This window comes from Muscardinus avellanarius (assembly GCF_963383645.1).
Source record: "Muscardinus avellanarius genome assembly, chromosome: 6".
NCBI lineage: Eukaryota > Metazoa > Chordata > Mammalia > Rodentia > Gliridae > Muscardinus > Muscardinus avellanarius.
Window position 1 is genome coordinate 57,698,393 of NC_137791.1, and position 21,249 is coordinate 57,719,641.

The 21,249-nt window shown below is 36.0% G+C and overlaps 1 protein-coding gene across 11 annotated transcripts in view; it reads right to left on the bottom strand.

Annotated features, from left to right (window-relative positions):
* Nucleotides 1–1,560: 1,560 nt before the first annotated feature.
* PDLIM5 (PDZ and LIM domain 5) overlaps nt 1,561–21,249 on the bottom strand; it is a gene marked incomplete at both ends in the record, with an annotated part of 222,160 nt that continues 202,471 nt past the window's right edge. For all 11 annotated transcript variants that reach the window (XM_080698083.1, XM_080698095.1, XM_080698094.1 and 8 more), the window contains 4 exons: nt 1,561–1,650; nt 3,981–4,096; nt 7,819–7,939; nt 10,293–10,473. In XM_080698083.1, coding sequence (XP_080554209.1) covers nt 1,561–1,650; nt 3,981–4,096; nt 7,819–7,939; nt 10,293–10,473 — 508 coding nt within the window. The remainder of the gene's footprint in view (nt 1,651–3,980; nt 4,097–7,818; nt 7,940–10,292; nt 10,474–21,249) is intronic.

Here is a 21,249-nt window from a genome sequence, read left to right on the forward strand (position 1 = left end):
TATTCTTTTATCCCCAGTTAATTATTATCTGAATATAATATAAATCTGTTAGACCATAAATTAACAGCTTTCAGGACAGATGCCTTGAAAAGTTCTTGGGGAGGTTAAGCAAATATTGTAGCCTAAAACCTCCTCTATAACAAACATGCACACAATGGGAGCAAAGTCCTTAGTGAGTGATGGGACAGGAAGGACCCGGGCACTCTGTCTGGACTTTAAAAGCACCTTGCCCCAAAACTGATTTAGATTATAACTCAGTGGGATCATGGGCTTTCATCCATTCTAGAAAGAAAGAGAAAAGCTATCAAATGCCATCATCTGTTTTCTCACTGGGCAAATATCAACAGGATCCACAGTTTTACCACAATTGCTTTTCTGTCTCCATGTGGTAGCTACAGAATTCTTTGCTCCAGTGAAGAAAACAAGTAGCTGGCCAATCTGAGTAGTTAATCACCAATACTACTGAACCTCTGGAAATACATGCTTTCCAAAACTGGTGATCATATTTGGAAGTGGTTCACTTATTATTGAGAAAAGAAAAACCCTACATTTTATCATAGTGCCTAGCCAATTCTAATGTAAATCTTTTTTTTTTTAAAAGAGAGCTCTCAAAGCTGCAGTCACTGGCACAACTGAAAAGTTTCTGACTCATTATTTGAAAAGGGGAAAGTAGTACTTTTTGTTTATTTGTTTTTCTTTAGGTATAATCCTCTCATTTACCATAATTCCCAACCACATTTTTTTCTACGTATTCTCTTTAAAGAGAAAACTGTTAAAGCCCAAAGTTATTGCATAATTAAATTAGCTCTTTATCTCAGCATGAAGAAAGGGAAAAATTAAGAGTTTGGCTAATATAGGTGATAAAGTACATAACAAATATAAAGTTACATTTTAATAAAAGGTAAAAATTTGAGATTTATAAGCTATATGGCAGCTTTGGAAGGGAGGATAACATCTCTTATTAGTATGACACATTCTGATAAAAAATCTCATTGGCTTTTCCTATTGAAATGATTAAATGTAAGATCCCCCCCAAAACACATATTTTTTAAAAAACCTGATACCTCCTACTCATAAAATTCTGTTAAACTCTTATTTACTGTTTTAAAGATAAACAGTAGTTTTTCCAAAACAATGATTCTCTTATTTAAAAAAGTTAAAGGCATTTTCACTGCCTTTTGCAGATTTACTCGTAACTACCTAACAAGGAAAGAAAGTATAATTATTTCAGCATAAAGGTTGGAGTTTTCATCCTAAAATTTAATTCTTTGCTAATTTACTCTAAGATGAATTTAATAGTCAACCAGGAAATTGACTTTATAAAGGTTATTTTATGGGTAAAAAATACAGGAAAAAAGTAATAATAAATGCCAAACTGTCTCTTTACTTTGTGAGCCAGATATTTCCTCATAGACTTAGTTTTTAATGCTGAAATTTATCCCTTCAGGGCCACTATTATTTTTCAAAATGCCATATAAATATTAAATCTAATAATTGATTGGTAATTTTAATTCTCCAACTTTCTCTTCAAATTTCTTCTTTTTCCCTGAACTGTTGACTTCAAAAATTCACAGAATGAGCATGTTTCTTGCAAAGTGGCTTGTCCTTCTTGGAGAAAAATGTCTGACCTTCCAAACTTTCACAACAGACCTGAAAAAAAAAGAGTATTATTTAAGAGAATATCATTATTTTAATCCAGCATGTTGGAGAAGGGGAAAGTGACTTTTTCCTCAGTGGAATAATATGACAAAGCACTTCAGCTGGTGGCCTTAGACACTGACATTTCATGATTACCATGACATTTCATGTAATCTTTAAAAAGCAATGAAGAATGGCTTTTTCCTATAATATATTCTAATTTATTTAAATCACTCATCATTACTTTTCTTTATTGAGAGGAAAGCACTTAGTCCTAATGAAAAAATTAATATGTAAAGAGGTCACATTATATTTGCTCTTCCTGAAGTGTTTTCTTACACATTTACTGGTGCATTTTACTTATGCATCACACTGAGTGACAGAAACATCCCCGCACCCATGCAGAGAGCACTCGGTGCCTTTCCCTCCTGGTCGGTCCCACCTTTCCCTCCCCTTCTCCGCTGATGTCTTTGAGACTGGCATTGGTGATTTAATGTACATGCATAGAATTATTTCAGTTCTTCCCTTCTTTACATCACTACTCCCCCTCCGGTCCCCCCTACACCCACTTCACGTCAGCACTCTACTGAAGTCTGCTCCTCTATCGGAGGCTACCCTTCTTTCCCAATTTCTATCTAGCTTCCACAGATGTGAGAAAACACACTATTTGCTTTATGAGACTGGCTAATCTCTCTTAGCACAATATTCTCAACACTTTTAATGTTAGTCTGCCCCAAAATATACTGGCATAGAATATTTAAGATTTCTTTTTAATTCACTTATATTATTTCTTCAATGAAATCATTAATTCATGAAAGCAGTTTTTTTTTTTTTTTCTGGTGGTACTGGAGATTAAGTCTAAAAAATTTACACATAGTTAAGGCAAGTGCTCTAGCACTGAGCTCCATCCCAGACCAAATTAATGAAATACTTAATACATATCTTTAATATAGTTTTCTCATAGTGAAAACCCTGATCACTATCTGGCTGCCAGATAATTATAGAGTGAGTTATCCACATTTATTCTTTCTTATCTTTCCTGCTGCCTTTGTTCATTATAATGCTCATGAGCGGCTCTACCAGAGAACAGAAGGTAAATCTGCTACAAGTTGGTTTTTTAGAGTTGCTCAAGTCCAAGAGATGGATGAGGTAAACAGAAAAAAATTCAAAGGTAATGTTTGCAGAAATCATTTGACTTTAATTAACATTACTTTTTCCCCTTCATGCAATGGGTATTGAACACTGTTAGATATATTAAATGTAGATAAAAAAAAATGGAACTAATTTCTTTTACAGGACCTTTACTTTCTGAATTAAAAACATATTTTAGAGCCAGGCATGGTGGTGCACGCTTGTAATCCCTGTGCTTGGGAGGTGGAGACAGGAGGATAGCGCAGGTTCGAAGCCAGGCTTGCTGGCTTAAGAGACCCTGTTTCCAAATAAAAATATAAAAAAAAAAAGGTGTCTGGGAGTGTAGCCCGGAGGTAGAAGGGTTTCCAGGAACCCCAGTACCACCCCCCCCAAAAAAAAATTAGGTAGCTGGGTATAGTGGCACACACTTGTAATCCCAGTACTTGGGAGGCTGAGACAGGAGGATTGCAGGTTCACAGCCAGTCTCAGCTACTTAGTGAGGCTCTTTGTAACTCAGTGAGACCCTGTTTCAAAATAAAGAATAAAAAGGCTGGGGGTATAGTTTGGAGGTAGAATACCCCTGGGTTCAATCCCCAGTACCGCAAAAAAAAAAAAAATATATATATATATATATATATGCATATACACACATATGGTTGATGTTAATATGTTAATATCGGAATCTAACCAAATCATTAAAATAAGGCTAAAATATTAAAATATCATGTAAAGTAGGTAAATATTTTATTGCATGCTTATTAGAATCTTAAAAAGTAAATATTCATGGGCTATTGCTAAGAAAAGAGATGATTCAACATATAGTTTATTCCCCAAGTGCTAGTTCAATAATAGACTTTTATAATTGTCTACTTATATTTTAAGAAGTACCTAAAGCTTCCAAAATCACCCAGCATCAAATAAAATAAAATTTACCAAAGTAAAGGACTTTTACAATTTTAAGAAACACATAGTTTCTTTTTATAAATAAAATGTAATAAAATGGTATTTTCTCTCAGGATAAGGATCATAGTATTTACCAAATAATTTCAAAGAGTACCAAAATTTTAATAAATAACCTTAAAAATCACTGTAAATTGTTTTTCCTTTAGTTTTGAAGGACTGAAAGATACAGAGCTATTATTTCCATTAAGTACCTAGGCTAGAAGTGGCCATATTGTACTACTTCAGTTAGGAAATGAGAGTTTACTTACTGAGCATACAAAGCAGGTGTCATGCCAGGTGAATCCCAGGGCCTCCAGGAACATGTCGCCAGCTTCTATGGGAAATTCACATCCGCGGCATATGGTACCAAAAAGGGCATAATAATCTGTATTAGGGGAGGGAAGAGACAGAATTTAAACATGATCAAGCTTTAGAATGATACTTCGTAGAAAATGGTAACAAAATTGGGGTTAAACGAGATGTTGAAGATAAAGACGCTAGTAATTAGAAAAAATTCAGGAGCTGGCATAAGATGTGGCTTGAGATATATGCTATCTTGTCTCAGGTTTCCCTTGGGAAATATTATTTTAAAGAGTTAACATTCTTTATTATTTTTTCCATGTTATACTTTTCATTCTCTACAACTTTTTTTTTTTCCTTACTAGAGATTGACTCCAGGGGTATTCTGCCTCTGAGCTACACCCCTAAGCCCTATTTTTTATTCTTTTTTTTTTTTTTTTCCCCGGCACTGAGGATGGAGCCCAGGGGCATTCTACCTTTCAGTCCTACTTTTTATTCTTTATTTTGAAACAGTGTCTCACTAAGTAGTTGAGGTTGTCCAGGAACCTGTGATCCTCCTGTCTCAGCCTTCCAAGTACCGGGATAACAAGTGCGTGCTACCACACCAGGCGCCTCTCTACTATTTAACTGTCCAAATACAGAAAAGGAAGAGCACTATTCTCTGAGAAGTTACCAGAGAACTCTGTTTTAAAGAAATGTAAGATAAATCCCAATAACTAACAACAATAATATTAATATAAATTGATAACAAATGTCTGACATTGGCAAATTCCAGTGTATTTGACTTGATAAGGATGGCAAAAGTTATAGAAATATTATGAATAAGAGACATGCATGAGTTTCTAGGTGGACTATATCACAACAATATAAGAATAATTTATTTTGCTATATTGTCCATTCAGCTTAGACTTCATACTGAAATCCTCAACCAGCCAAAACCATTTACTTGGCAAATATTAGTTATAAATTTCCTCTGAAGAAAGCAGCTTTGGTAAAATGTTTCTCTACTACTAAATTAGAATGTTATTAGAATTTTTATTTCCTTTTAATGTAGCTGCTGTCACTACTGTGCTGAGTCATGGTTTGGCTTTGACATGTGAGGCCAACCTGGTCTGGGTGGGGGAGAGGAGCAGGTATAATTTTCAGCTTGACTCACTTTCCGTACCTTAACACCTTCAGCATATAACCATAGTGTCCGACTGTGTGTTGCGCACTTTCTAAGCATAGGGAAGAAAGTGGTGGTGAAGAGAGAAGAGGCTGCTCTCCTTGTGGGGCTTAGATTCTCATTAGGAATAAGAGGTTATCATTTATTAAATTTTAAATATAAATGATAGTAAATAATTTTAGATTGTGATAAATGCTATGAAAGAAAGAAAACTGTGTCATGATACAGAATAATTAGGGGGAGTGCACTACATCCTATCAGAGGGTTAGGAAAGACTCCTCTGGGAAGCTAACAGTTATAGAAGTAAAGAGTAAGGTAGAAACACTATGAAAAAAAAAAAACCAACAACAACTAGGGAGAAACATTCCAGGTAGAAATGGTAAGTACTAAGGTCCAGGTCAGGAAGGATCTTAGCATGTTCAGATATAGCGGAAGAGACTGGTATGATTCAAAATCTAATGATAAAATATAAGCTGGTGGATGAGGCTGGTGGCACAGGCCCTAGTAAGGAGAATAGTTTTTATTCTAGTGGAAGATATTTATGGGTTTTTAAACACAATCAGATTCACTTTTTTTTTGTGTGTGTGTGGATCTGGGGATGGAACTCAGGGGCATTCAACCTCCAAGCTACGTGCCCCGCCCTATTTTTTATTCTTTTATTTTGAAACAGGGTCTTACTAAGTTGCAGAGGGCCTCACTAAATAGCTGAGGCTGCCTGCAAACTGTGATTGTCCGGTCTCAGCCTCCCAAATGCTGGGATTACAAGTGTGCATCACCTCGCCTGGCGAATAAGATTCACATTTTTAAACACATTACTGTAGTATCTCTGTTGGTGATAATATCCAGACAAAGGTGAGAGCAAGTCAGACTTAGAGGTGACAGTTAAGATGGAAAGAAACAAGTAAATACAACACACACTGCAGGTAGAACTGCTAGAGTTTACTCATTAATTCAACATGTGGAGAACAGGGAAAAGGGCTAAATCCAAACTGGCCCCTGGTTGTCTGGATGGTGGACATTGGAGTGGTAAGATTTATTGAGATGAAGAACTATGTTAAAAACTGGCTTAAGAGGTTAAAGAAAAAGGAAAGACAAAACCACCAAATTTATTAGAAGCAATATTTAAATAAATCTTTGATGATATTTTCCCTTTCTGAAAGCAATTTTTTGTGTTTTTAAAATATGACTTCTTAGAATATATTAAATGTGATATCAAGGCTAGTGGTTTCATAGGTTTTGACTAGAGAGAAACAATCTGCCAGTTAGTCAAAACGTATTGCAAAGCTTCTAAGAAAGCAAATCAGTAAACTAAACAGCAACCATGAAACAAAACAAAACAAGAACAGGTCCTTCTTCGGAAAAATTAAGTGGAATGGTAAAATGTAAAATATTCTGGTTGAGTACAGTAGGCAGCTTTAGCCAACATATACCGAAATGGCCCATGTGATATTCTACTGAAATTTCTGGGGCTTCTATGTGGACAATCCAGAATATGCCAAGTTATTCCTTAGAAAGGAGCCAAGAAGAAGGTTAAAATGAGAATATTGAGAGAAGGGTCAGTATGGCAAAGAGGGATGAATGATGTTGATCCTGCTTCAGATCAGAAGTGGATTCCTTCTTGATCCTGACCACTCTCAAATATTTCCTTCTTCCAGAATGACACTTTGGATTTCAAGGTAAAATAAAAATAAAACTCAAGAGTAGGAATGTAGTGACAGTGAGTAGAAGCATGATAAAAAGAAAAATATTTCATATTTTGAATTATATATTGTGGTAGCAACATATAAATAAGAGAAATACTATTACATGAGTATTATGAAAGATCACTTACAGACACTGGAAAAGAAAAGGAGGTGTTCAGAGTTCAGGCAGAAGACAAATAGGTCAGATGGAGCCTGCCTTAGAGCTTAGCTTATTAAAAATAATTTTACCAAATGAGCAGTCCTAGCCAGGATTATTCTCCATTCAGTAAAAGTAACACAGGATTTCAAGTTTATTTTTAAAGCAGTTGTCTTAAAGAGCAAAACAATAACATTCTACAGCTAAACATTTCTCTTGTTTATAAACCACTTAAAATTTATTATCAGATTGTAGGAGGCAGCTATAATCTGCAAAATTTGGTAGAATTTTGTATCTATAAATTATTAGATTTTTTTGTGTGTGTGTGGTACTGGGGGTGAAACCCAAAGGCTTTCTACCTCTGGGCTATCCTCCCAGACCTATTTTATACTTTGTTTGGAAACAGGGTCTCACTAAGTTGCTGAGAGCCTCACTAAGTAGCTGAGGCTGGCTTCGAACCTGTGTGATCCTCCTGTCTCAGCCTCCCAAGCGCTGGGATTACAAGCATGCGCTATCATGCCTGGCTTTCTATAAATTATTAGAGTCAAGCAAAATATTTTCCTACGAAGTGATGCCTAGATTCTTAATTCTCATAATGAAGTTGGTGCTACCTGTTTTGACAAAGTCACATAAAATGTTTTAGTATTTTTTTTTTTTACCATGTATTTAGAGCAACTTTAAAAGCCTCCAAAAGAATTAGGAAAACTACTTGGCCTAATATTTTCTTTCAACCTTAGAGGAATATAAGGGCTAATGTTTTACCTTTATTCAAAACTCAAGCAACTAATGGCTTATAATCTTACCAGTCTCACAGTAGGGCTCTCCATCCTCCAAGTGGAAAACATTATTACGAATGGGCTTTCCACAGGCCACACACACAAAACAGGAAACATGCCAAGTTTGTTTCAAAGCGTTGATGACTTCCTTTTGCAGAAAAGTAATTGGATTTATAGAAAGATAACAATAAATATGCCAATGCTTATATTAACAGTGATACCAATACAGTCCAGTAGAGTGACCCACAATAGACACACACATAGTTCATCTTTGCCTTGAAGTTTTCAACAATGTTACAGGAGATACTTAAGAACAGACTCACACATCATCGAAACCTATGCACTGTAATTGGTGTGTTTTTTTACAAATAGAAATCAATAAACTTATTTAAACAATGATTACTGTTAAACTTGATACATATGGCAAATAAAGGAAATGTTTCATAAGAGCTTTGACAGTACATTCTGCTTTCTCTCAAAGGGTATCAGGAAACAATAACTCACAAAAGTTTCATAGGATTATCTTGAAAACGTCATGGAGGAGGGGGAAGCATTTAAGAACTAAAACAAACCTACACTTAGGTGCATTACAGAAGCAATAATGGAATCAGTGTAATCCAGTCAGTTCAGCATGTGTTTGGGCTTTTAGAAATCGGCTCTGGTTATGTTATGCACTTACTCAAATAAGTACCTAAAATTTGAACGGTAAGGCATAGGTCCTAGTATGTACTAGCCTTATGGTCACATAGACAAGGTCTTAAAGATTTAGGCCAGATTATTTAGTAAATTAAGTTTTGAGGAGTTGGATTTGCAAAAGATTATTTCTTTGGGGTGAGAAAAACAGATTGGGGCCATTAAAAATCATTTTTTAAAGGATTGTTAATAAGTTTGGAATTTGTTATTTCCAGTTCTTAGAATCTTAATTTGTTTTTAAGCCTCTTATTGGCTTTATTTTATTAATTAGTCTTGAGTCTATAGCACACATTTATACATGAAAATGGTATGAATAAATACCCTACTAATTAATTCTTATCATTTGGGAAGGTACAAGCTGAACCATTCTACTCTTCAATTCCCAGTATATTGTACAAATTAATAACACAAATATTTTAGTAGTATATATATATATATATATATATATATATATAATTAAATATATATTTTGTACTGGACATTGAACCCAGGGGCATTCTGAGCTATATTCCAGCACAATTTTATTATTTGTTTTAAAGCATGTTCTCACTAAGTTGCAGAGGACCTTGCTAAATTGCAGGGGATGGCCACAAACCTGCCTCAGTCTCCCAAATACTTGGATTACAGATGTGTACCACCACGTTTGGCAAATGCATATTAATAATTTAAAGTATCCTAAAAGTTTTACACACACTGATATATACTCAACAATTCATTCTATTTTTATCTCAATTAATATGAATTAGTTTCATTATTATATATTATATATAGTTTTATAAGTATATAGTACTGAATTTATATATATATATATATTAGTTACTACTAGGTACCAGGATTTAACACAGGGGTATTTTACCTCTGAGATAAAGTCTCAGCCTGATTTTATTTCTTATTTTGAAAGGATCTTGCTAAGTTGCCGAGGGTCTCACTAAGTTGCTGAGTTTGGCTTTGAATCTATGACTCTCCTGTCTTAGCCTCCCAAGTATTGGGATTACAGGTGTTTGTCAGGTATATTTATAGTGAGGTTGTATTAGTTAGGATTAATTAAAGCCATTTCTAACTTTTACATGAAGCCAGGTATCTTGGCCTCTTTTAAAACCAAATTCTAACTCCTGGTCACCCTCAAAAAATGACTGACCCTTACTGTAACTGCAAATTAGGAGATCCCAAAACAAGACATTCATTAATTCACCATTATTTATTATGTATCTGATTCCTAAATTATGCCCTTTAAAAAAGTGAGGTTTAAAATTATTTTTCTATCACGTGTACTCTCATAAAACCAAAGTTACATTTTCAAACATTATATGCATTCAAGAAAAATATATCAATTATAAGCCTCAAGTTTTATATATTTCATGAGGCTGATGTCCTGTGCCTGAACCCTGACAAGTGTGAAACACTGCTCTTATAAAAGCTATGGAATTTAATTTAAAACAGCGAAGGTGTCAGTTCTGTGAACGCTGATGTGTGTGGTCCTGGGCGACCTCTTCATTCCTGAGCAAACAGGGTCCTGTTGAGGTAGCACACCCACAGTAAATTATTTTTTTCTCCACAGTGGCTAGACTTTCACTAGACAAGCCAGCACTCAGTAAGACAAAACCAAAGACAACCTAACCCCATGAGCCCAACACACTCCTACAGAGGCCTATTTACTTTTGCTTTACAATAATAAACAGTGGTGAACGCACAGAGGGTTGATAAAGCAGGAAGAAAATAAAAAATAAAAAATGATGGACAAGTTTTATATCAAAAACTCTTTTGCTTTACAACTCATTAAGAATAAAAGAGTTGTTTCCAGTACTTACTCCAAGGATCTTCCTTTGGCATCGACCACATTCAGGAGCAAAGAATTTCTCATAGCACAGCTCACAATACAGTGCGCCCTTCTCCTCTACGAAGCCAATGTAAGCCATCGTGTTTTTGCAGTGAGCACAGTTAAATTCCTCTGGGTGCCAAGACTTCCCCAGTGCCACTAGGAATGGTCCCCTGCCAAAAAGAGATCAGCATGGCTCAAGGGTTAAAGTTTCTACAGTTAGTGTGGATAAGACCTCTTTTTCCAATGTCTAATCAAATACTCGCTTGATTTTCCTTCTCAAGAACTGAACACAGGGGTGCTGTAAATGTATAGAGGGACTCTGTCCATTTATGGGAAAAGAGGAGAGGGGTAAGAACACGTGGGGATTCCTTAGAGAAAAGCCACCCTCCCTGCTTCTACCATCTTCAGGGGATTTTGTGGTATGTTTTACTGAGCTGCAATTGAGTCAATCTGTCCACATCATGATCAGGACTGAGAATGAGGATGTTAACTGGGATAGAACGACAATAGTATATGGTTTAAGCGGAGATAAAAGTTCAACATTTCTAGAAAACAAACCAAAGATTTGGTAATGTCAGTCTGAAAAGTAGTAATAATTATTACCTGAGAAAAGAAAATACTGTGGTACATTTTTCTTTCCTACACATTATGTCATATACTTATTTCTCAACTTTATTAAACACATCAAATCCTCACCCCCCAAAATGCCTACAGAAACGGTAAACTATATATTATAGGCTGTCTGAAGCCACTTGAAAAGGCTTTTATTTATTTAAATAGAACTGATTTTTAAAAACTGTTCATTTAAGATGGGCGTGGTGGCATATGCTTGTTATCCCAGCATTTGGGAAGCGGAGACAGGATGATTGCGCAGGTCTGAAGCCAGCCTCAGCTATTTAGTGAGGCCCTTTGCAACTCAGTGAATGTTGCTCAGAGGTAGAATGCCCCTGGGTTCCATCCCCAGTACTGCAAAAAAAAAAAAAAGTTAATTTATTGTGGTAAGAACATTTAACCTGAGACCTACTGTCAACAGATTTGTAAATATGCAATTCATTGCTGTCTACCATAGGCATGATATAGGTCTCTAGAACTAACTCATCTCATGTAACTGAAATTTTATACCCATTGCTTAGCAACACTCCCTTTCCCCCCTCTCTAAACATGACTGATTTTTAATGCACATCTGTATCACAGTAACAAATGTTAAAGAGATTTTTTCCCCATTAAATACTATACAGTCAGGAACTGATAAGATGGGCTCAGTCAAACAAACCATTACAAAGCCTTATCTTGTCATGAAGCCTGAAGAGATAAACCATTCTAACCTCTGCAATACACTTTTCAGTAGCTACATCACACTAATTTTTATTCATAGAGTGGCTTTACCTCCAAGGCACTTTTACAGTGCCTCATCTAATTTGCCCATGATAGACCAGGAAAGTTACTACAAACTCAGTTTAACAGATGGAGTGGCTGAGATATAGATGTTGACAAGATAGGACAAATATCAAAATTGCTGACCAAGCCACAGACCAGAGATGAATTTCCTCATTTCTAGTCTCCTCTGCCAGTCAATTCAGAATCTGTCTTCAATCCTTTTGTCATCAAAGAGTGACCACAAGATAATTGTTCGTAAGCACCAGACATCAGACTTGTAAGCAGATTATTACTAAAATAGTCACAGAAATGAGCAACACAAAACCACAGCACTTAAAACCTTTGACAGTCACGTAAACCTTGCTGTTTAATAACAATCTCCAACTGGAAAATTCTTTGTGAACAGATTGGTGTTTCCTAAGAATGAGAACTCAACTCCACAATAGTTAGCAAAATATAAAAGATTCTTCAAGAATGACTAAATCATTTTCTGTGGGGTGTAAGAGGATATTTTTTGCTCCCATTTTTGTCAATTTGTTTCTTTAATAATAATCGGATGCTGTTTTGTATAAGCTAGTGAATATAGCTTTCTCATGTTTGATTAAAAAGACCATTGTTATTATTTTTAAAACTTTAGAGTACTATAGTTTTGTTGTAACAAGGAATGCCTTTGTTACCTTATTTATGGCAGGAAAAAGGGGCTATAGATAACCTTTTCTGTAAACAAATATATCACTTTCAGTACGTTGTTTCTCCATTTTTAACTGGTTTATAAACAGTCCTACTCAACAAGTTCTTTCATTTAGTTTTCTCAATATATATTTGGCAAGTAGTTTACCTTCAAAGATAAATGAGGAAGTCACACATCTCAAAGCTGGACAAAGTTTTATGAGTGCCTGAGCTTTTTATACAAACATAAAAAAATCTTCCAGGCTAAATTTATTGTAACCATAAGGTATGGAATAGAAGGACTTTGGGGTTTTATGCTATAATCTGTATGAATACTCAAATTATAAATAATTGATAGAACTAGGCTGAATTTTTATTAAGATATATCTTTAGTTCATCCACAAGGTTGAAGGGCTTCTTGAGGCTAGAATCTTTGCCCCCTCTGTTTTCCAATTAAGTCTGTTCAGGGGTTCAGCCTGACACTCTGCATTCTATAAACGCTTAAGTGTTGATAGGCACCTGGAGTAAAGAGAAAAGCTTTGAGCCAGGCGTGGTGGTACATGCCTGTAATCTCAGTACTTGGGAGGCTGAGAAATAATGATCTCAGGGTTGAGGCCAGCCTCATCAACTTAGTGAGACTTTCAGCAATTTAGACCCTGTTTCTCAAAAAGTGAAAAGAGTTGAGATGTAGCTCAGAGGTAGAATGCCCCTGGATTCAGTCCCTAGTACCAAAAAGCTTGCTCCTGGAACACGTCTACCAATCTATCAGTACTAACAGATATTTGATGACAAGAGTTATTTAAGAACAACTAACAAAGGGGATGGGAATATAGCTCATTGGTATAGTGTTTACTGAGCATGTGCAAGGGTCTGGGTTCAACTCCTGGCACTGCAAAAACAAGTAAATAAACAAACAAATAAACAAATGGAACATGCAATATATTCTCTAAAATAGGTATTGAGACCAAATTAGAGTAGGAAGGAAAGAGAGAACTGGGTCCTATGAATCACAGCATTCGGGCCTGACCCACCCAACAGAAATATTCCTTTTGTGAACAGTGCTTGGTGTGAAACATCAGCTCATCTTGACAGGTGTTCCAGAAAACACCTCTATGAAATTCACCTTTGCTCTTCCTGCAAGCTGCTGTTGAGAATGTTCTTAGATCAGAGTCCTTTTCACATGAACTCCTTGAAAAAATTCCTATCAGATTTTTGAAACAAGAAGAGTTTTGATGTTCCTGGGCACAAGTTTTCTTTTTATTATATTGCACAGTAGATTACAAAGTGAACTTTCCTTTTTTGTAAGCTACTAGAAAGCTTAAAGGCAAATGGGTAGCCTAACAACAGGCAACTCTATATGTCATTATTTCAGGATACTGCCCCGTCTCAAGATGAGCTTCATTTTTAAATGGTCCCACCCATAACTTCGCTTTTTTGCCCTTTTTGGTAAGTCAAAAGGTTATCTTATATTTCACGTATTCTTAAGTCTTTACAGTTTTTTTTTAACATGAAGTTCACTATTAATAGACAAAAGCATAATCTATTAAAATACTATCTAAAATATTTTACTAGTTCCTTTCAAATATGAATAGTAGAAGAAATTCTAGATAGTTGAGAAATTATTTGTACCTTTAAAACCTGAGTTAAAATGACCCTTTCCCTTGTCTGTTCTCTTTCCTTAACAAGCACACTCAGAGCAAACATGGCTCTGACCTGATCCTCCTTACCTGCACTCAAAGAGCATCTTTCCCATCAATGCCCTTGAAGTTATATATAGGCCAACAATCAAATATCTTATATATACCAAAGTGCTCTTGTTTCCGTGTCAGCAAAGACTAATTTAACAAATTCATTAACACAGGATTAACACTAAAGAAGTTCTTCTTGTTCCAGGTAGGATTGGGTTTCCGTTTGTGAACTGGACCGACTGGCTTGGATACTGCCAAGTGGAATTAAATATTCAGCTACCTCTTACAGTACTCCACACCCGGAGTCTTTATTAAATACATGTTGACTGACGAAAGAAAGGAGGCGAGAGTTACAGCCTTTGATTGGTTGAGAGAGAAGAGCTATGGCACGGAATTTTTAGTCTGTTTACCTTCTGTGACTTAGGCCAAAAGGGGTGGGTGCTTGGAGGAGATGTGGGGAAAGATGCCAAGGAAGAGTTCAGAGAGAAAGAAAAGCTTACCAACAGAAAGGTAAAAGGAACTGCACATTTCAGCAGGCACAACCTAGGAGGGGTTTAACTTCAAAATCTAACGCTTCTTGCCTGCCTTTGTTACTTAATTCTCCCTGCAGCCTCAGTGATAGAAATTAATCCCATCAAATAGATGAAGAATATTCCAGAGAACTTAGCCAACTTTCCTAAGATCATGTAAATGATGAACTGGAAAGCTAGAATCTTCCAAAGCCCTGCCACTATAAATTCATGATTTTGTTTAACCAAAAGTTACTAAATCAATAGACATTAAAAAACAAATCTCTAAAGCTCACAATGTACTTAAACATATCGAAGTCAATCACTAAGCCAAGCAAGGGAGGGAGGGACGGGGAGGGAATGGGGTGGGATTTGGGTAGGGGTTAAATCAGCGATGAGTACATGTTTGTACACACAAGTTTTTTACCCCAATAAGTTGTATGAATATAATGCACCAATAAAAAAAAATAAAAAAAAGTCTGCCAAAGCCACATAAAAAAATCCTCCTGTGCTGAAGAATAACAATGGAATCTGATATGCTACTTAATTAGATATAATAAATAATACAAGTATATAAATCAATTCTGTACTTCTATATTGACAAACTTTTAGGAAGGGCCTATCATGGGCACTGAGTCTGAGAACAACATGACCAGAAGAACAGAGCAAAAATAGAAAAGAGAACTGGGAGAAATTGCATGTGTGCATGTGCGTGCACACACACACACACACACACACACACACACACACACACACACCCCTACCTAGCAAGAAAGAGAAACAGAGTGACTAATATTAGATGGATGGCAAGTTTGAGGACAGCCTCAGCAGTGTAGTGAGACTCTCAGTAACCTAGTGAGACCTTGTTTCAAAATAAAAAATAAAAAAAGCTGGAGGTATAGTTTGGAGGTAGAATGCCTCTGGCTTCAATGTTAGTAATGTGTGTGTGTGTGTGTGTGTGTGTGTGTGTGTGTGTAGCAGTTATGTGCCAGACATTTTCTAGGAAAAGGGAATGTGGGACAAGCTTGCATGGAACTCACATCTATCCTAAGGTGGAGAGAGACAATAAAAACAATCAAATATATGGCTCGTTAAATATTAAGAGCTGAGGATAAAAATCAAGAAGCAGGGGAGAGAGAAAGACTGTGTGGGGGGAGGTAGGAGAAAAGTGGGAGAAATTAAACATGTGCCCAGGAATCCATTGATTTTCAAGTGAAGACTTAAAGGAGGTAATGAAGAACTACTGAAATACCCAGGGAAAGAGAACTCAAGTCAAGAAAAGAACAAGTGCCAAGAACCTGAGGGGTCTAAGAAATAGTAGGAAGGCCAATGTGTGTAGAGGAAAGAAGAGAAAAATTTGGTAAATAATAAGGGCAAAGAGAGAGAGTGCAGTAGGATGGGGTAGGGCTAACTGTGTAGGGCCTCTGGACAGTTGTAAGGATCTCACTTCTGTTATGTAGCCACACAGGGTTTTGACCAAGAGTGACATGATCTGATTCCTTTTTATTAGGATTACTTGAGCTCCTGTGTTGATAACAGACAGGTGTGAGGCAAGGACAAAAACAGTAAGATTAGTTAGAAACGACTGTTATCCCAGGTGAGAGAAGACAATGGCTTAAAAGTGTTTGAATTATGGGTATATTTAGAAGTTAGAGATAAAAAGATTTGCTGATAGATCACATAAGGTTTGAGCAATTGAAAAACCAGAGATGTCACTAACAAGGAAGCAGAAGACAGAGGGGAAGGTGTGAAAGGTAAAGTCTACTATAGCCCCCATGATACCTACCTCCTGGGGTACCTACATCCAGCATAATTTCCTCCCCTTGAGTGCAGGTGGGGCCTTTAAACATGATAGGATATCATTCCTACCATGATATTACATAACAAAAAGGATTTTACAGATGTAATTCCATTCCCTAATCAGATGATATTGAGCCAAACAAAAGATGGATTATCCTAGATGGGCCTGACTTAATCAGGGGAGCTCTTTAAAGACATAAGAAGCAACAACAGATGCTGTCCTGCTAGCTCTGCGGAAGAAAGCAAACAGTTCTGTTGTGAATTGCTTTAGGTGGAGCTGGCCTCTAGGAGCTGAGGAACTCAGTCCCAGAGCCATGAGAAACTGGATTTTGCTATCAAATTCCAAACATGCTTGGCAGAAAACCCTAATTTACAAATGGTGACCACAACTCAGTTAATACCTTTTCTTCTGCCTATAGGATTCCGAGCAAAGGACTCAGCTAACCTGGGACCATTCCTGTGACCCACAAAACTGTGAGACTACACATGGGTAGTTTCTAGCATTTTTTTTTTTTCATTTTTCGGTAGCCTAGACTAAGATGTGTGGTTCTTGAAGTAGAGTATGATGCATGGAAACAAGAATATGGAAAAATTATAATTACTAGTGAAGACAAAATCTAGGATATGACTAGGAAGAGTGATGGCTGACACTGGTTAAAAGGTTCACTAAAAAAAAGGGTGTCAAGAAATTGAGAGACCAGGACATTAGAAGACGTATATAGACAATGAAATCACCAAAATGATTTCCTATGAGTAATGTTTTTCCTAAATTAAAATTAATGTTTCATATTTACAATCTAAGTAATTCAGAACTCCTTACTATTAATATAAGGGCACATGGGTGTGTGTCTTTATATTACTATAAGAAACCTCTTGTGAGGTTTACATTATTACATTATCATCATTTGTGTCAGACTCTTTTCTATCATGTGATAAAATTTATGAGAACAGAGACTACCTTTAATCTTCATATACTATGGTACCAATATGGCAACATGAACAAAGTTGACAATAGACATTTTTCTATACAAGTATTGATTTGATAAGCAGACTACCTAACCTTATTCCTTGCTATTTCTTTGAAATAAAACAAAATAATCTACTGAAGTTAGATAATACTTGCTTCTATGCACCAATGCAATCCTAGATGTATCTCTATTAAATGTAAAACATTAATTTGGCTGTTGATTTACTTGTTACTGGAGTGTAATTTGCTAGGGTTACCTTAACTAGGTACCGTGGATTGGGTGGCTTAGACAACTTAATTTTCTTTTCTTGTGTTGTGGAGGTAGAAGTCCAAGATGAAGAAGTTGGCAGGGTTAGCTCCTTCAGAGTCCTTGGTGTGTAGATGACCATCGCCTCTGCCCTCACATGGTCTCCCCTCTATGTGTTCTATTTATAAGGACATCAGCCATGTTGGATTAAGGCCTACCCTAATGACTCAATTTTACCTTTTGAAGAATCAACTGCCCCTCCAAATGCAGTCATACTCTGAGGTACTAAGGGTTAAGACTTCAACATATAAATTCTGGGGAAACACAATTCAATTCTTTTTTTTTTTTTTTGGTGGTAGTGGGGTTCCTGGAGGCCCTTCTACCTCCGGGCTACACTCCCAGCCCTATTTTTATAATTTATTTTATTTGGAAACAGAGTCTCTTAAGCCAGCTAGGCTGGCTTCGAACTTATGTGATCCTCCTGTCCCCGCCTCCCAAGCGTGGGGATTACAAGCGTGTGCCACCATGTCTGGCAGTCACAATTCAGTTCTTAACAGCAACCACTTTTAGGAAAGGGAATATGTCTTCTAATTCCAAGTCAGTGGGACCTAATCTGAGACTGCTAGTAGATGACTACAGTCAATCCTGCACTTCCTGCACTAAGGAAAACCTGGAGAAGTGAGCCTTGGATCCAAAGTTATTATTGAAGGGAGAGAAGAATGTGTAACTGCTTATCCTATTTATTATTTCTTTCTTTCTCCTTCTTTTACACATTTCAACATTATGAATAAAGTATACTACCATAACCGTACTTTTAAGTTATGGCAGATTTACTTAAGCTATTTTTCCCATTTTGTAGAAAACTGCTACTTTGTACAACATATATGATTATATGTATATTTACAACACACATATGTGCAATAACATAGCAATTTCAAAACAACATAGAAAAAGTAAACATAACAATAAGTCATTGTATGTATTACAACTGCTAACTTTTGGGTATAGTTTCTTTTGGTTCTCTCTCTCTCTCTCTCTCTCTATCTCTATCTCTCTCTTTCTCTCTCTCATCCTAGGGATTGAACTCAGGGGCATTCTATCTCTGGGCTACACCCTATCCCTTTTTAATTTTTAATTTTTTATTTTTTGGTGGTACTGGGGTTCCTGGAAGCCCTTCTACCTCCGGGCTACACTCCCAGACCTATTTTATATTTTTGAAACAGGGTCTCTTACGCCAGCGCGGCTGGCTTCGAACCTGCGCGATCCTCCTGTCTCCGCCTCCCAAGCACGGGGATTACAAGTGTGTGCCACCATGCCCGGCATTAATTTTTTATTTTGAATCAGGGTCTCGCTACGTTTCTGAATCCTGCTAAATTGCTGAGGCTGGGCATGAACCTTCAATCCTTCTTTCTCAACCCCTCAAGTACTGGGATTAAATGCATGCACCAACGTGACCATGTAGTTCATGCTCTTCATGAACTTTTTTGGTCTTTTTTCTAAAGTAGATTGGCTGTATATGCTGCTTACTATTATATTTTCCAGAGATAAAACTGCTACCTACTAGGACCCTAAATAAATACTTAATGAAATAACTAATATATTTCATAATAAAATAGACTTGGGTTCTAGTCCTGGCTCCACCATTAATTGGCATTGTGACTTAGGCCAAATTAATCTAAGTTTCAGTTTTCCCATCTAAAAAAATACTCATAAGAATAATTTAAACCTCATGTAGTTATTTGGGGATTCAGCAGAAAATTACTATAAGGTTCTTGGCATGATACTAATCACATTTGAAAAACAGTAGTCATCTTTATTATTATCATAATTAAGAATATGTATCTTGGTATGTATTTTCTTTACACAAAGTTAGAATCATACTTTTAAAGTGCTATATTACTTTTTGCCATCTTAATATACTATTATAAAAATTTTCCTATGTAATGGTAGTTTAAACTATGAAAAAAATTAAAGTTAGACAGGTATAGACTCAAATTCAGGTACTACTATTTACTTTCTATGCAACTTTGGGCAAATATGTAACTTCTTCATGACTCAATTCTCTTTTCTGTGAAATGGAGTGAAAGCAGCCACTGTCCCAAAGCATCATTTAAAAGTTTTATGTAAAATTCTTAATACAACATTAGAAATATGCTAAGGACACATTAAATATTAATTAATAGCCCAAACCAAGGTCTCAATGTCACTACAATATTACAGTATCTAGGTGCTGAAACTTTATGTTCTTTCCAATGTTTTGGTTTAGTAAATGGTGAAATCTTGGTCTATGTCTTACTCTTAAGTCTTGGTCAATGTATTTAGTTGTTTCTTTAAATTCAGGGGTTAATGCATAAAGCTAAGAAGCCTTTTATTTTCAAATAAAATCTTAAAGAGGGTCAATCACTAAGACCTATAAGCTTCTAGTTCTGGACCTTGAACTAAAAGCTATTTCAGAGAAATAAATAGATGATAAAATAGGCAAAAAGCTCTGTTTGCTTTTCCTTGGGGGAACCTGAGATGGCTCTCTCTCTCCTCACGAGGAAAGCGTGAAAATTACTAAGCAAAGAAGCACATCAAAAATTTAAAAATTTCTTCTCTCACTGGAATGAGACAGGTTGCCTGAAGGTGGTTGGTTGATGTTATACTGTACACAAAGACAGCAATGTGGCTATTTTTAAAAAGCATAACATATCAAGGAAGGAATTCAAGCATGATAAATCTCTTACTTCTTTCACAAAGATCCCAAGAAGCTAAACATAAATGATTCAGTTAATTCTATGTAATAGAAATGGCCAAAAGATTTTAATGTCACTAGATATGACATTCAAGAAGTAAACTAGAATGTTCATACGCCCTTCTTCCAGGGAACTAAAACCAGGTTTCGGATACATTAGTGTGATTTTCTTTGCTCCCTATTATACCAGCTCTGTGAGAGGCAATATCTTCATGAGAAAAATATTTGAAGAAATGGTCCTTTTATTGCAATATGACTGGAAAATGTTCCATAGCCAGCCTAAAGCTTCAATTAAAAAATTTAAAATATAACTCCCTATGCATTTGCAATGAATCAAGGTAATGCTTCCATAATATAATTTAGATAAAACACCCATGAATTTTTCAAAATTCCAATAAACCAAAGCATGTTAAATATCAGCAAATAAAGTTACCTATGTATTTTGGGAGCATAGCTTACTGAGAATTGAACCCAGAAGTGTTCTACCTCTGAGCTACATCCTCAGCCTTTTTTAGTTTAAAACATGGTCCCACTAAATTGATGAGGCTGGCCTTGAACCAGCAATCCTCCTAAGTATTGGGATTATAGGCATGTGCCATCATGTCCAGCTCTCTGGAGTTTTAAAATGAATATGTTTGATAAAGATAACCAGTTCAGTACTAACATTCACGTTTTAATATTTTCCAAAACTAATAAACTGCTAAAAAAAAATAAACACCAAATTTGCCTTAGTTTGCCTTACATAAAAATGTTCTTTAAAATTAAAAGTGTTAAAAAAATAGATAAATAGCCAAACAATATGGAAATTATAAGAAAATATGATAGAAGCTGGACACAGTGGTCTACAACTGTAATCCCAGTATTGGAGAGGTAGACACAGGACAACCACAGGTTCAAGGCCAGCCTCAGCAACTTAGACCCTCTGCAACTTAAGAGACCCTGTTACAAAGTAAAA